At 38.0% G+C, this 15,765-nt stretch overlaps 1 protein-coding gene across 2 annotated transcripts in view; it reads right to left on the bottom strand.

The window, feature by feature from the left end:
- Window positions 1-12,691: 12,691 nt before the first annotated feature.
- The window catches only part of NECTIN3 (nectin cell adhesion molecule 3), a 65,210-nt gene continuing 62,136 nt past the window's right edge, over window positions 12,692-15,765 (bottom strand). Inside the window, exon 9 of one of the 2 annotated variants that reach the window (XM_062596816.1) lies at window positions 12,692-15,726. In XM_062596816.1, the coding sequence (XP_062452800.1) occupies window positions 15,550-15,726 (177 nt within the window). In that variant the 3' untranslated portion in view covers window positions 12,692-15,549. The remainder of the gene's footprint in view (window positions 15,727-15,765) is intronic. The other variant, XM_062596825.1, reaches the window with a different exon arrangement.

Below are 15,765 nucleotides of genomic sequence, written 5' to 3'. Positions count from 1 at the left end.
ATGAGCAAATGCTACAGATTTGCAACAAATGCCTGTAAACTGGAAATTGAGAAATCTAGCCAGCAGAGCTATCAGGTGTTTGGATAGTCTTTCAGTCAAAGTAATGGGCACAAAACAGCAACTTTGCAGATGAAGCTCAGTCAGTCTGAACAGGAATAAAAGATCTGCTAGATATGAGAGCAAGGAAGTGTGCTTTGAAAGCTGGGGAGATTTTTCTAGTCTTACATTTACAGTTCTTTAGTCTGTATGTCCCAGCAGACTTCACTGGGACATTTTTCACATATCCACATCCCCCAGTCACAAATGTTTCGGAGTTCAGATATTTGCTGCACAGGGAAATGTTTCACCTTATAGACTTTTGAGCTACTCATTGTCCAAAAGTGAAAAATGAAAGTATTTGTACTCTTTGGGACATGTGGCCACTGCTTGCTTACATACTTTTTCTACCTGGGAGTACACAAAAATTTCAAAGTCATATTAGTAGGGCTTGTGAGAAGTACCTAGTATAACATCTGTTGAGCAGCCTAAAGCAAAGAGGAGCCCAAGTTCTCTCTTCTTTCACTTAAAGCATGGGTAATTCAGTAGACATGCTTTAATTTACTGCTGCCAATTTAGATAGCAATTTTCCCTGGGTTCATAAATAACACACAAGTGTATTTCTGGCAGAAGTCTGTTTGAACATTAGGATGCTTAACTAGCATGATAAAACTAATCCTCAGTCAGAGATGAGGATCCAACCACATCATTTCCAAGCGCATTTGTACTTTCAGTTTTAGATAGCTTTAGCAGAGTCTGGAAACAGTCATCTTCCCCTGCTAACATTACAAAGCTGATGATCACATCTACCTCAGATTGTACCTAGTAGCTAACTAAGTAATAAATAGCATTTTTTTTCCCTTTCCTTGCAGGCCAAGATAATAGAGCACTTCTCACACCAAAATCTTGTGTTTTCAGAAACTGTAGACTGGATTAACAACTAAGGAAAAAATGAAAAGTAGGGTTTCGAACTGCAGTTAAACTGAAGTAGACAGTAACTCACCTCTCCGTTAATTCTTTCTAAAGCCAATCAGGCACTATTTTCAACCAAGCCCCACCATGTTATTTCTGGTGTTTGCTGATGTTTTATTGCAGGGAGCAGCAGCTGTTTTTCTAACTAAACTTGGCATACAGGAAAGTTGGAGCAGTCCTTATTCTGACAAATAGCAGGCATGTCCTCTTTTCAGTCATAACCTCTGGCCCTTGAGAAGGTTATTTCCCCCCTCCCCCCCCCCCCCAAAAAAAAAAAAAAAATCCTCTGAATCCAAATCCTCCATTGACTCCATAGGAAAGAGGAGGATTTGTTTGATCAGGCTGCGCTGCCTTGCAAGTCCTCCTGCGCTGACCTGAACATATTGACAATCAGGCAGGTTTAGGGTACCAGGCTGAAAAATGATTCATTTTACAAAGAATTTCACACACCAACACAGTTAGGGAGGACCTTCTGGAAACTTGAGGCACCAGGTCCATAAGAAGTCTTGGTTACAAATCAATCACCCAATGAAAAGGTCTAACAGAGGCAGGTGACTACTTAGATTCATAAATCAGTGTCATTACTAGAAGTTATTCTGCTAAGAAACTGCACATTAAAGAGGCACACTACGTGATGACTCATTGAAGTGATCCTGTCCTTATACAGAATTTATGAAGAAACAGGAGCAGAGTGTTACTACATCATTTCTCCTTTTCCTACCTACAAATATATGATTTTTTTTCTCCCAACAAAATGTTTTAGCTAGAGCAGGTCTCTGGAGATGATTAAATAGTATTAAAGACACTATTAAATGAATGAGCTCATCTTAAACTGCACCTACAATGATTGTTTTGCAGACCACCTTTGATTCATTGCCATGGCAGCAAAGAGTGAGCAGTACACTCGCAGTATGACAGGAAAACCACAAGCTTTGGCCAAGAAAACCACAGTGTGGCCAAAACACACAAACTAAATTTTCACCTTGAGGGAATCAACATTTTCATGAAGATTAAAGCCTAGTTACCACTACCTATCATAGCTACACATCTTAAAGCATACACCAGGATTCATTTCCTCAGCTACAGAAACATTATTGATCCATATCTGGAAAAATCACAGAAATCAAGACAAAGAAGAGAGCAAGTGCTGGCCTTCTCCAAAAAGGACCTGGGGGTCCTAATCAATAACAAGCTCAACATGAGTCAGCAGGATACCCTTGCAGCAACGAAGGCTAACTGCCTACTGGGCTATTTTAGTCAAAGGGAAGGCAGAAGGTCAAGGAAAATGATTACTTCCCTCTATCTGGTATTTTTAAAGCCTCATCTGGATTAGTGTCCATTTTTTGCCATGCCAGTAAAGAGAGGTTGATAAACTGGAGCCCACTAACATGGTCAGGGCTGGAGCACATGGTGTGTGGAGAAAGGCTGAGGAAGCTGGGGTTGTTCAGATGGAGAAGTCTAAGGGTGTGAGGAGATACTCACCAACTCGAGCTACCTAATGGGGCGTTAGAGAGAGTATTAAACTCTTCTCAGAGATGTCCTTTCCCTGTACAAAAGGCATTGGAAAGTTACAGCAAGCAAAACTCTAATCAGAGTTAAGAAAAAATTATTTCCTTATGATAAGAGGCAAATATTGTAATAGATTGCACAGAAAGGCTGTGAAAACTCCATCCTTGAAGATGATCAAAATTCCACTGGAAAAGACTCAAAACAACCTGATCCAACTTTTATTCTAGTCTTGCTTTGAGTGGGGATTTGGACCCCTCCCAAAAAAAGTTTTATGATTATCCACCTTAGATATACTTCAGATTCTATAAACGCCTTTATGATAACAGGCAATTACAGTAAAAGTGAAACTTAAAACCTTGAAAATGGTTTTTCCTCATCTGCTCATGTTCTTTTAAGCTACAAGGCTGGTTTTAAAATTTCAAGTTGCCACTGCACCTAGGTAAGGCAATGCTAGAAACTATATCTACAGACTTTTTCACTTTTTTCATGCTTGGAAAATATGGATAGAAAATAATTATTTGACAGAGATAGAAGAAAAGAGGGTCATGAAATCTAATCAGTAACTGTAGAGCAGTTGAGATCATCTGAAGAAAATGGTGCTAGTATCTTTTCCCTCTCTTTTGAAGGACCGTATCTCTCTACTTAATAAGAACACGTCTGTCTGCTTTAAACAACTTCTACAAGTAGTGATTTGGTTGTTTCCAGCAAGCCCATTATGAGATTTTAGTGTAAATTCAGGCAAATCTCTTCAGAAAGATTGTGAAAGGAAGGCCTCCCTGCATTACTCGCTACACGGTCCTGCTCTGACATTTCTACACCAGGCATCTAAACAGAAACAAAATGAACAAATTGATTCATAAATTAACATGTCCAAAATGGTTATGTAAGTCCAGGGGAGGATGAAGTGGCTGGTCCAAGTACCATGGGGCATCAGTAATACACGCCATTAATAGATCTCACAAGTGGATCCACTTCCTGCAGCAATTAAGCATGACAAACTAAACATAAAATAAATAAAAGACAGACTTTCAAAGTGAAGCAAGTACACAGATGCAGCTAGAGCAGAAGTAGCACATATCGTTCAGAAAACCTTTAATTCATCTCCATCAGTGCACTCTGGGCTCCAGAGGCGTACTCCCGCACCACATGCGCCTCCATCGGAGCAGAGTGTTCTGCCTGTTTCTGCTGTGCTCACCAAGACCATCTTCATTCTTTTGCAAGTCAGTCCATAAGCATTCAGAATATTTTTAGGCACTTGTGACTGCAAGCAACTGCACAGGAAATAATCCTTTCATTACCTTCACACTGGGTATTGTTAGCTTCAAAAGGATAGTAGTAGATTCAGGACTGACAGGTAGCCCATCTCGGTATTTAGCAGGGACTTGTGGGATGCACAATATGCACTCAGCATGGTGCACGCACTGGTTACACACCAACCAAAAAAAGCTGGTGTCCTATCAACTTCAGAGACATTCACTGGGCAGACTCAAGGCCACTCTACCTGTGACAGACTACAGCTGAACACATTTCCATGTACAAAGAGTCAGTCATGGTGTTTTTTTCAGCTGCTGAGGGTGCTACATTCAGATGCAACAGATCCATTTTGTTTCCTTACTTCTTCCTTGCGACCTAAGGTGCACCTTACACAAAAGCACGTGAACAGGGAAAAACATTATCAACAGCAGTATAATTAAACAACAAATCCATTCTCCAGCTAACTATTATTTTTATTAACCGCCAAGACACATCAAACCACATTAGAAAAGTGTCTGACTTATGTTTTGCTGTGATGTTTCCTAGTATTTCTGAGATACATCTATAAAAGACAAAAATACAAGTGAAGGAGGATACCGACAAAGTAGGCAAACTTGAAACAGTATAGGACTAAATTGAAACTTATTTCACTTCCAAGACAATTCAATTTCTTTTCTTGTAATCTGATAAGCAAAGTTTGAGCAAGGCCCAGAGTTTGAGATGCATCAGGGCTTCACTTATCAATAAACCCAGACATCTTCAGGTTTCAAAGGCGAAAAAGAAGCCTAGGTTCATTTGAAAAAGTTTAACACCAGGACAAACTATTTCAAGGGAACTTTAGCATTTCTTCTGCGCTTTTCAAAGGTTTGCAATTTGAGAAACAAAGGGATGTTTCCATTTCTTTGGTACAAGCAGCTTCACACTGCATGCAGTGTTCATCCAATAAGGAAAAAAGCTGAGAAAAGCTATTGTCAAATCCCCGACCGAAGAGACAGACAACTCATTCGGAAGCGGGGGGAGTTGTCAAGGCATCAAACTGGTCACATCATTTTCTGTTACTCAGTATACCATGTAATCGACCACACACCCTACTACAGACTACTCAGTAGACAGGCCAGGCAATCACAGACCCGTGAAAGCAGCAGCACTAACCACATAACCTGACAGTTAGCTGGCAGTAATTGTCAACTTCGTTCTGCAAGTAACTATCCAGTCCTATTGGAAAAATATTGTAATTTTGACCTGATATTTATTGTTTTAACTGAAGTAAAGCTTATTATAGGTGATTAGCCTGTGTTCATTTACGTGTTTTATAGCCAAAAGTATTTCAGTAGCAGCAAAGCAAGTCAGAGAGAAACACTCAAAATCTACATCTCATACATATTGTCTAAAGAACAGGCTTAAATTCAGGGACTAGGTAGGGAATATAATCCTAGGTAGGGAAAATCCAAACAGTAGGGCAAACAGTTCACCACTATTAACATACCAACTATTCAGTTAGGCAACAGATTACACTTAAATTGAATTCCATTTTTTACTTCTTGACCAGCTGACTTCAAACAGCAACTTCAAGTGCCATGTTGTTCTGCTAGCACAGCGATGTACAGTGCTAATGAGAAAGAATCTCAGTTAACTGTGCTGTAAGAGTCTGCATGAACATCCTAAACTTTTCATCTGTCTGCATTTACGAAGCTGAAGTATGTGCTGGTATTAGAGTCCAAAATGTGCTTAAAAAAAAAAAAAAAAAAAAAAACAGAAAAGCTCTATTACTTTGCTACTATATCAATGGGAACATTTTACATTTAAGGCAGTTATTTGACAGCTTTTGAAGGTTTCAAGAACACTCACAGTGAAGAGAACCGGATTACACTGTAATTACTTACTGGTACCAATCAGGGTGAGATACAAACTCTAACAAAACTGAAGCAATCCTGAGTCAGAGTGAGAGCTATCAAGATGCACAGTAGTCCTCAATCACTATTCTCTTTAGTCTCGCTTGTTTAGTGCTCCAGTAAAGTGTAGTGGCACTTCACTGACAGCCTTTAGAACGGTCTTTCAGCACTTGTGTAGAAGTACATATCAACTTCCTATTTTTTTTCCTTTTCAGTTTGCACAAATATTATGGTATCTTCAGAAAATATCAGGTATGCCAAAAACTTCAAATCAAAAAAAGTGAGCAGTTACCATGCACCTGATGAAGAATCAATAAATGAATTACATGCCCATTTATCACACACTGTCTCTCTTAGGTGCATTCAATACACTCGTTAAATGCACAGATTTATATAAAATGCAAAGCTTGGTAAACAGACTTCATGCTCAAAGTCAAAGGGCTCCTGTTCAGGGCTTACTTAATGTCAGTCAAGGAAAGACAACATCATCTAACCTTCCAAAACAAAATTCAATCTCCAAGGAAAGAAAACAATGTTTAGTTAAATTCAGAGAAGCAGTAAGCCTACCTTTGTGAACAGAAAATAGTAAAAAGTTTCAGGGAGAAACATTAAAAGCATTCAGATTTCCCAGAGGATTCCAGAAGGTGATCAACTATCTAAATCAGCAAGTATTTTCTGTTGGAGTGCGTTAAACAACTGAACTTGTAAGGATTATAGAAATCGAGTTTGTGACCTTTCACGACCTACCAACCTTCACTAAGAAATGGAGAAACTTGTCATGCATAAATTCTGTGTAGGAAGTTTAAGATAAGTGCTTTTAAATGATGGAGAGAAATGACTCTGCATCTTAAAAACAGATGTATTACCATGAAGTACAAGTGGCTGCTATAAAATGTTTATTTATATTAGCAGTAATTTGGTCAGTTGTAGTTGTGGGTGACTTATATGCATCAAATGGGTGTGTGTGTGCGTGCATGCGTTTGTGCAGACGTTTGTGCTTGTTGGGGGTGGGGGGAGGCCCCTCCTCCTCTTTGCAAAGTTTGGCAAATTTCTGCAGAGGGACATACCTGTAAGTGCCCAGCTTCCCAGACCACTGTCCAAAATATCCAGAGCAAGCGTGAGCTCCGTCATCTCCATGCACTGGAGAAGTAAAGCACTTAAAGGGAACGTTTCAGATTCAATATTATTTGCAAATCAGCTAGGTGGGCTTTCTTTTGGTTTATTTGTTTTCTACTATTAGAAGTCACTTCTGGGACCAGAAACAAGAAGACTTAGATTTACTCAAGTTATGACGCTGACTATTAACATTACACTGTGAACTTAAATAAAATCTACTTTTTAAAAAAAGATTCACATCCTAACGCCTTTACAATTCCATGTGGTTTCACCTCCTAATGCAAGCCATCAAGACTCGTATTTCAGAAGATACTTGCCTGTTGGTGCTAAAGTAGGTCCTAAGCAGCCCTAAGCACTTTCAGGTACAGTGACCATCTATAGGATCCATTCACCTCCATCTGCACATCTTCGCCTCACACGCTTTGCTTTTAGACATAAAGGTTGATGAGCTTTTACAGCAGACTTGCAGAGTCTTCAGCTTTCTTCAAATTATAAAATAAATTATTGCAAGAGAAAGATTATCTGCAATCTGAAGCTGTTATCACAAAACAAACGAATTTCACTACTTGCTATGTAGCTGCAATTTAAAATAAAGTTTTCTACTTTAAACTGCCACTGTGTTTTGATATTGTAAAAGTTGCTTCTCCCCCCAACAAGTATTCTATTAAGAGAACTGATTTCCTTAGTTTTAAATGATTATTTCCCAATACAGTAACTCAATTACTGATTGCATAATCAGCACTTAGTTACAAGTATCTACTAGGTGCTTTATTTCATATGGATATTCCATAGGGTCAATTGCACTTGCTGTGCAAATTAAGCACTGATGCCAATGACACTAGAATCTTGATCATCTTTGGCTTCCTAGGGGAATCTTTGATGTGCTAGGCAACTGCTATGCAGCTACTATTCAACCTTAAACAGATGATGAAACTCTGCTGTTATTTCACAGTAACACATTTGAACATGACAGCTCTAAGTCTTGCTTTATCTTAAAACAGCAACTTTTGGATGTTCCACTCTGCAACATTCAGCTACGTGGCATCAACATCAACATCCAAATTAATCAAATTCCTCTTGCTATTAAGGTGCATCAGGAAGACAGTAGTATATTCTTGACAATTTTCACACACTTGTTTTAAGCTGGTTTCAGGAAACTGAAATGTTAAGTTACTCACTTCTTTGGCAGAGAAAATATTTTGGTTGATTGGTAACAATTACTATTTTATTTTGCTAGCTGCTCATTCCCACCACCAGGAAACTAAGATACTAGCTGTCCTCTCTCCTGAAAGCAGCATGCAAGTGCTTTAAATGCTGCTTTTTGTGCAAAAAGAGGACTATTGCCTCCAAGCTATTATATTCCACTCCACATTGGCCTTCTTTCCTGCTTATTAAATGTCATCCATCACCTGAAATTTAGGCCACTTACCTATTTGCAGTGTTGCATCTTCATTTTTCAGCTATAAAGAGCTGATGTTGACAAACTTCCCATTTCCACCCTTAAAATTCCTTAGTTACACACAGCGAATGCATATGAGAGAATGAGCACATGTAAGCAAGCACAAGAAAGTGAGCAAAAGCGCAAGCGCATATCCTTCATGCAGCTACAGAATTTGAAAGAGAAGAAAGTCTCATATACTTTGTTTACCAACCATTTTCACCCAGAATTAAAATTCACTAACATTGCCCAAGAAGTCAGAGGCCAGAGACTCAGAGACATATGTGGTATAACACGGAACTTACCTGGTGTTTTAGAAACACATTGAAGGGTTTCTCTTAAGACCACCCTAACTAGGTGTATCAGCAGGAAATATTTAGACAATTCCAGGGATGGCAATTCCAGGGAAGACACTGCATCCTCTCCCTGCTGGAAGATTAAGCTTGAGGTGACTGGGCAAAGAATGCTAGAGACTTCAGAAGAACAAAGCTACTGGCAAGGAATCAGAAACATAGGCAGGCTGCAGAATTAGCAGAAACAAAATGGCTTTTTTTTTTTTTTTTTTTAGAGCATTTGAGACCTTTTCAATCTGAATTACTTAAAAGTCACTTAATAGCCCTTTCAAAACTAAGCAAAACAGACTGTGAACGTCTAAAGCTACTGACTGTTTTTTGTGATGTGTTCTCTTTTAAAGAACAGAGGCTAAGCAGATCCATATTGCAGGGGGCAGGGAGAAGATATTGGTTGTAGTTTATGCAAAGGCTAGTTCATTCAATTTACAAAGTCACAAAAGATACCAGAGGCTTCCTGACTACTCAGATCAATAACCCTGCAATAAGAGATCCTGGAAAATCATCTTTTTGTCCTCATATACCCTTGGTAATGGCCACACAGCTCCGGAAAAATAGAGTCTGCCAACTTTGCTGTAAGTAGAGGATACATCTGTGCCACATTGCTTAAAGCATGGAGCCAAGCCTTGAGGAGTTCCTGAAGACCAGTTGTTAGGGCTTAGGTTAGTAGTGCTCACAGCATCAGGAACCTTGATAGTTTATGTAGATGTAATGGAACTCTTGGGTCCCAATTTATTATTAGCCAGTTTTAAAAGGGTTAGAGAGACAACAAAACATATCCTAACAAGTGAGGCTTCTCACCTTACTCAGTATTTGTTATTCTATAGGAAAAAACAGGCAATTCTGTACAGTGCCTCTAGCAATGTTTTTAGCAACTGCAAACTGATCCAGTAAATGATATGCTAAGTCAAGTCACAAGCATTAGTAACAGCATATTGCGCTCAAAAAAAATAGTAGAAATCTTCCTCAGGCAACACCTTAAGCCTTCTGCCTATTTTCTTAGCTTATCTGGACCAAGCAATCTACAATGGATACTGCCTGGTTAATCAGGATTTTAAAGCTACCTGGACCAATGCAAAGGCATTCTAGGTACCCACAATAATTGGTCTCTTTCATATCACTTCACAGCAAAGCTGCACAGAACTTTTTTTAGTCATGGTATTAAAGTTGGGCAACTTCAGTGTGCCTTTATGCCTAATAGAAGCAGTCACATCAGCAGCTGAAGTTTGGTCTTAAAAGAGCTGATCTAGTTCAACTAGAAAACCAAAACCCAGCTGCTGCAGAGTTTCACCTACCCTCTGTGACAAGAAATTCGGCTCTCATCGCAGCAGATAACACTAAAAATAATCACACCAAGTTCATTATAGCAGTCCAGACCAGCAGTGTACCTCTATGACCTCTTTCGTTCTGGTAAGCCCAGTACAGGATGGTAAGAGAGCAGCTGGGAACCCCTAAGGATTAGATCACAACCCAAGGAACAGAGTAGGGGGACAGGGGCTGCAGCTGGAGGGACACCTCATCTTTTAATAGGTCATTCTCTTCTAACAGCCAACCACCTGACCAGTAGCACTGATGCACCTTTTGTCAATATACTGCTGCACTGCACGTGATCTAGCACTGGAGTTCGGCACAAAGTAGCATGAAAAACTTCACTTTCTGAAGTTCATGACCTGAATGATGTAAACAAACGAATATTGATCCAAAATATTTTGCTATCAATTAAGGAGCTGTTTAAGCACAACGTATCTCAAGTCATACATATCAGAAACTTCTTAAAAGGCCAGGGAAGAAAAAAATGTCAGAAAGATGGAAAACGCAAACACACTACCCTAGTAAGACTATCAGAAGCCAGTTTTCAGAGATCCATGGTAAAACAACAAACAAGTAAAACTGAGCTTTGGGAATAGGATGAAGGAGGAAACAGTCAAATCCTTTGCAACACTTCTAACACTTTACTGACAATCCTATAGTGATGCAGGTTTTTTTTTTCATATATGCAAAAAAAATTAAATTACTTGCTGGCATTTAGACCAAAGTCATAGAGCACTGGCTTGGAAGCAGAGGCAGAAGTGGCAGAAGAAGATCTGGCCAAAGACATCTAATTTATCAAGTTACATTAGGAGTAGTAAGAGTTTCTGATATCACAGACACCACACAAATTCAGTATTATCTTTCAATACCATCACTAAAGTAAGTTTTCACTAGAACCAGAGCAAATTCAGATGTAGTGAAACAGCAAGTATTTTCTTTAAACTTCTTCCTGTGGGAAGTGAGCATGAAAAAGTGATCTCCTGCATACCTGCTGTTAGATTATAATTCTAATTTATCCTAGTTGAACAGTGTTTTCAAGGTGGGATACAAAAAAAAAATGTCTATACTCTTTCAAGTTAAACAGACATTTTTATATACTTAGCACACTACATACTTTCTGTGTGTAGCCTTGCACAGTAAATTCAAATTCATCTATGGGTGGGCAAGCTCGAGTCTATACTTTGTCTCCTGACTCAAACAGTGAGCTAAACTCCAATTATACAGTCTTGGTTACTAGCCATACGTAAGAGATAAAAGGATCACAGCTTGACTTCTAGGCTCCTAAGCAGAGTTTGTTTTCTACTAGCAACTGAAGTTTCTATATTTAGATACAGAACAAAATTCATGTCAAGGAAGATCAAAAACAGAACTAAAAAAAGGTGTGCCAAGGGTTTTCAGTGTGGATTTAAGTGCCTCACGCATCTCTACCTGGGTTTTTCATTATTTGAATAATTACTACTAAGATTGAGAGTTTTTTGTATATTTTCCTTCAGTATTATTCAACTAAAAGTATAAAGTCAATGACCAAAAACAGTGCCATACTTTTCTATAATTGTATAGATATCAAATCTTTACTTTCAGTCAGAAAGGAACTGCAAGGTTTACTAGAATTTTGAACCAACATTTTGACCCATATGCATTTTAGAAGTCCAGTTTTCAGCAAAGAATCTGACCATATGCCTTTACTTTTCAAAGTAGTTGGTGATATTGGAAGCACAGGGCAGGGCAGCATAACCTAAAAGCTGCCTACATTTCAAAACCTGAAGCTCTTATAGAGAAAGAACACTCCACAAGTAGGTCAAAGACTTTCTTTGTGAAATCACTAAACTAACCCCTGACAGTTTTTTCACTTAATCTTAATTACACAGCACAGGGGAGGGGAAAAAAAAAACAAACAAAAAACTCAGGAAAATAAAGGTTAGTATGTTTCAGTGTCATCAAATTTTCTAAGTCATTTTCTCCAACCAGGGGGAGGAACCTCCGAGGATTCACCAGTATGCACCATACACCAGTATGGACTATCCTGTTGAGATCCAACCACTCTTCAACTTCTGCTTTTCACCAGCTGTCACCTTCATTACAGCATACTGCACTCAAATTCATATGACTCAAAGAAGGAAAAAGCAACAAGGCTGTCAGAAAGCAACTTAAGAATTCTAGAGATTAAAACCTTCTCTCCATTCTTCATGAATTATCACACCCTCTTACTAAGCTCTCTGCAAGCTGGGTCTATTCACACAAAAAAAATTTGAATTTTTGATGCAACAGCAACAGATCTCTAGTGATCTCTTCTGCATTGTTTCTGTAGCTCAACTTCAGATATATTAAAAAGGAAACGCAAGCAAAAGCATTTATATCTTTACTTACTAGACTAGCTTGTAGATTTTTTAAAGGTACTTGAGCAGAGGACAACTTATATTTATCAAAACTAGAAGCATGAATTAAACTTCTTCCTCTGCATTCCTACCTCCCTCAGCAGTGATTTTGACTGGTCAGTTTAAACCCTAGAAGGGCTGGATCTTCAGGAAATACATCACAAGCTACCTGTTAAATAAATGTTGGAAGTGCATCTCAATTTAGCATTCACCACCACAGATATTCATTCAGAAGTGGCACTATTAGAAAAATATAACATGTGCTTTGCACACAAAATCACAGATGAAGAGAATATCACCAAGAAAGTGAATGTATTTCTCGTATCTTAAAGAATCTTAGAGTCTAAACAACATATGAAAAACTTCTATTTTGAGTGCTTTTATTCAAAACAAAATCCAAATACAAACATTTAAAAATGTACAAAAATACAAAGCCATTTTCTACACCTTAAAAAGTCAGATTAAATTCACTTCTATAAGCAATTCTTTCTGTAAGAAATTCTAATTAGCATTTTTCTGTTCTCTTCAGAGAATTCTACATTGAGTCCCCTCCCCCCCAATATCCACCCACACTTAGTATTTCAAAAAAATGTAATACTCTAAATGTCCCTGAATATATTACCAAAAAACCCTTTAAGTTTATTACAGGTAATAACCACAGAAATATATTTTCCTAATTACTTTAGGGTGAACTATAGGCTGATAGGTAGCTTGCAATTCAAGTTTTGTAGTTTGTTCATGTAACTTGAGTGACACAGTTGGACTTTTTTTAAAAGAAAAAAGTCTTACTTGTACTTTTACAAATTCAAAAGGCAATTCAATACTTAGCTATAGAGGAAGCTAACAGAACCAGACAATTTTATGATAATACAATTGTAATTTTGTTGACAACAGTCTCCCTTTCTCCCTCCTCCCTTCCCAATTTCACCTTTTTAAACCAAAATGTATCTGTCAATAAGAATAAAATTCATTAGAAGAACAAAGACTAAACTCAAAGATAAAGAACTATTTTTGGATCATCTGTCAACATAGAGTTGAAATGATCACACTGAACTAATGAATTTAGTGTAATGCACATTTAATATTTTTTTAAAATGAAACTTTGCTCAGTGATATTGGTTAAATTATTTGAAGCAATATAGTTCATCTGTGTTCTGTGATTCTATTTCCTTTAATTTTTGGCCAAGGCATTGTATTTTCTTTTCACGTTCTCACCGTATTTTTTTTTTTGGAGCTGCACTAACATATAAGTGAGGCAACAGTTGTGGAAAGAAGTAGCAACTTAAACTGACATTATTGGAAAACGTAGCTTTGGGGCACACAAATCCTTCCTCAGATCTCAAATACAGCAGCAGGCAGAGAACAGTTGCTCAGCATTTAAATGTATGTGCTCATCCGTCCATCAGAGAAGAGCAAGTTGACAGTGGTTCAAAGCTCCCCAGAAATAGTCTTTCACTTCAACCTTTTTCTTTGCCACCTGCTCAGTAGTCAACTCCCACCACCATATAACATTAAGCTGCTTAGCAAGAGAACAGTCAATGTCTTTTGTACAGTGTGCAAAACATGGGCACCAAAATCATGAACTTCTAACTGCTGCCTGTAACAAACTAGAAACACTTAACTACCCCTACTGTAGTTCTCTATTGTGGGATCTACATTTAAACACCAGAAATAACCTCATCAACCTCACAATGATGAAGATGAATGCAGGTTTAAAATAGCACTGTCTGCAGCACACTTAACTGTAATACATTTCAATTCTATTGCTTCTACAGTTACGATTCTTCTCCTCTGCCTGAAAAAAAAAATCAAAGCATGTCTGTAGAGAAAACATCCTAATATTGCACAAGTGATGTTTTAGAAACTAAGAGTTAGTTTAGTATAAAATAGCCAGTCTTCTCCATATTTCATCTTAACATCATCTGATTGAAATTCACTATTCCAATACTTATGCTTAAGTTTCTCCAGCAAATTTTAGCCATTGTCTTATTTCCTGCTGTCTTAAATTTCTGATTGTCACATGACCTCATTTCTGTATCAATACATACCCTTTTTACTTGCAAAATATTTGTTTCCACTCTCAGAAAACACTTAGTTCTTTTAAAAAGATCCTGAACATGTTTTTCAACCACTACCTGCACCCTCAGAATTTCACTTGGAATGCTATTAGCACTGGCAACATCACAACATTCACCAATTTCTTCACAGTACTATCGCCACTTGATTTAAGATTAAAGGACAGTGCTGAAACTGCTAGTGCTGAAAGCCTACAGAAGCCTTCCTTCTCTTGCTAAGACGTAAGAACTTACGCCAGGTATGAGTTTTACCAGCAAGCTGAAAAGAAACCAAAGAATATGAAATGCATTTATTACCAAGTAACAGCAAACTCTAACACTTAAATTGGAGTAATCCTTAGGAAAAAGGCTAGTAGCAATTTGTAGGTAAGGTGCAGTTACACAGGAGACACTTTTACAAAGAGTTTCATCAGCTTAGTAACCTGCTTCCTGCAGCCAAGTTTTATACAGACTTACTCCGAAACTACAACCAGGAAATACATCAATTGGCAGTCAGGTTCAAAATAAAAGGAAACAAAAAAGGTTCTTACGTAAGGAAACTGCTTTAGGTTTTTACAAGGCTGGAAGACACAAAACATACGTTATGAAACAAAGCAGCAGTAGAGACGTAGAGGTAGTCTAGTTGTTCATTTGACTGGGAGAGGTAGAAGTAGTGGAGAAAACAATGGCTGTGGCCAGTCAAAACCGTAACTATCCCAAGGTGTTTTTTTTTTTTTTTTTTTTTTTTTTTTTTAAGAAAAGATGCAGCAAAAAACGATTCCCAGGCTGTGACTGCTCATTTAACCAGGGATTCAGTTTGCTTGCTCCTATTACTCATTTTCACATCAATATATAAATTTCATTCAAAATATCCATTCAGGAGGGAGGAGGAGGGACAGAATAGTCCCAGAAATAACCACAAAAACAGTTTAACTACATTCTGTCATGTGTCAACTCATCTGTAAATCATTCATTAAGATAACAAAGGTTAATAAAACCAGATGGGGCTCCTTTTCTGGCATATTGATATTGTACTATAACAACTAAAACAAATACATACCAAATGCTAGAAGCCAGTTAAGTCACAAATTCTGTTTTATCTACACAATTCTCCATGCAATTTCTTCCCGCAAGAGAAAAAAGACCAATTCTTTTAGAGATGAAAGCCACTAAAACATATCTTGCATACAGTCAACAAGTGTTAAAAACTTCGTATCTTAGAGTTAGTATCTGTGTATATAATCATACATAATGTTCCCTGGGATTGATGTAGACTCTTCCAGATCCTGAGCTGTGATGGTGTCTGCTACTCCAATTTTTGTAGTATGTTTGCTCATAAACAGGGTACATTTGCTGAAGACTCTCTTGCTCCTCGGGCTCTTCAGCCTCGCAGTTAAGTTGCTTCCCATTCACAGCTTTCTACACACACACAAAAATTAGTCAGGTTCAAAGTCCCTC

This window comes from Rhea pennata, chromosome 1 (genome assembly GCF_028389875.1).
Source record: "Rhea pennata isolate bPtePen1 chromosome 1, bPtePen1.pri, whole genome shotgun sequence".
Taxonomy (NCBI): Eukaryota; Metazoa; Chordata; class Aves; order Rheiformes; family Rheidae; genus Rhea; species Rhea pennata.
The sequence above is the reverse complement of the archived record's forward strand: the minus strand, read 5'-3'. Positions and strand labels throughout refer to the sequence as shown.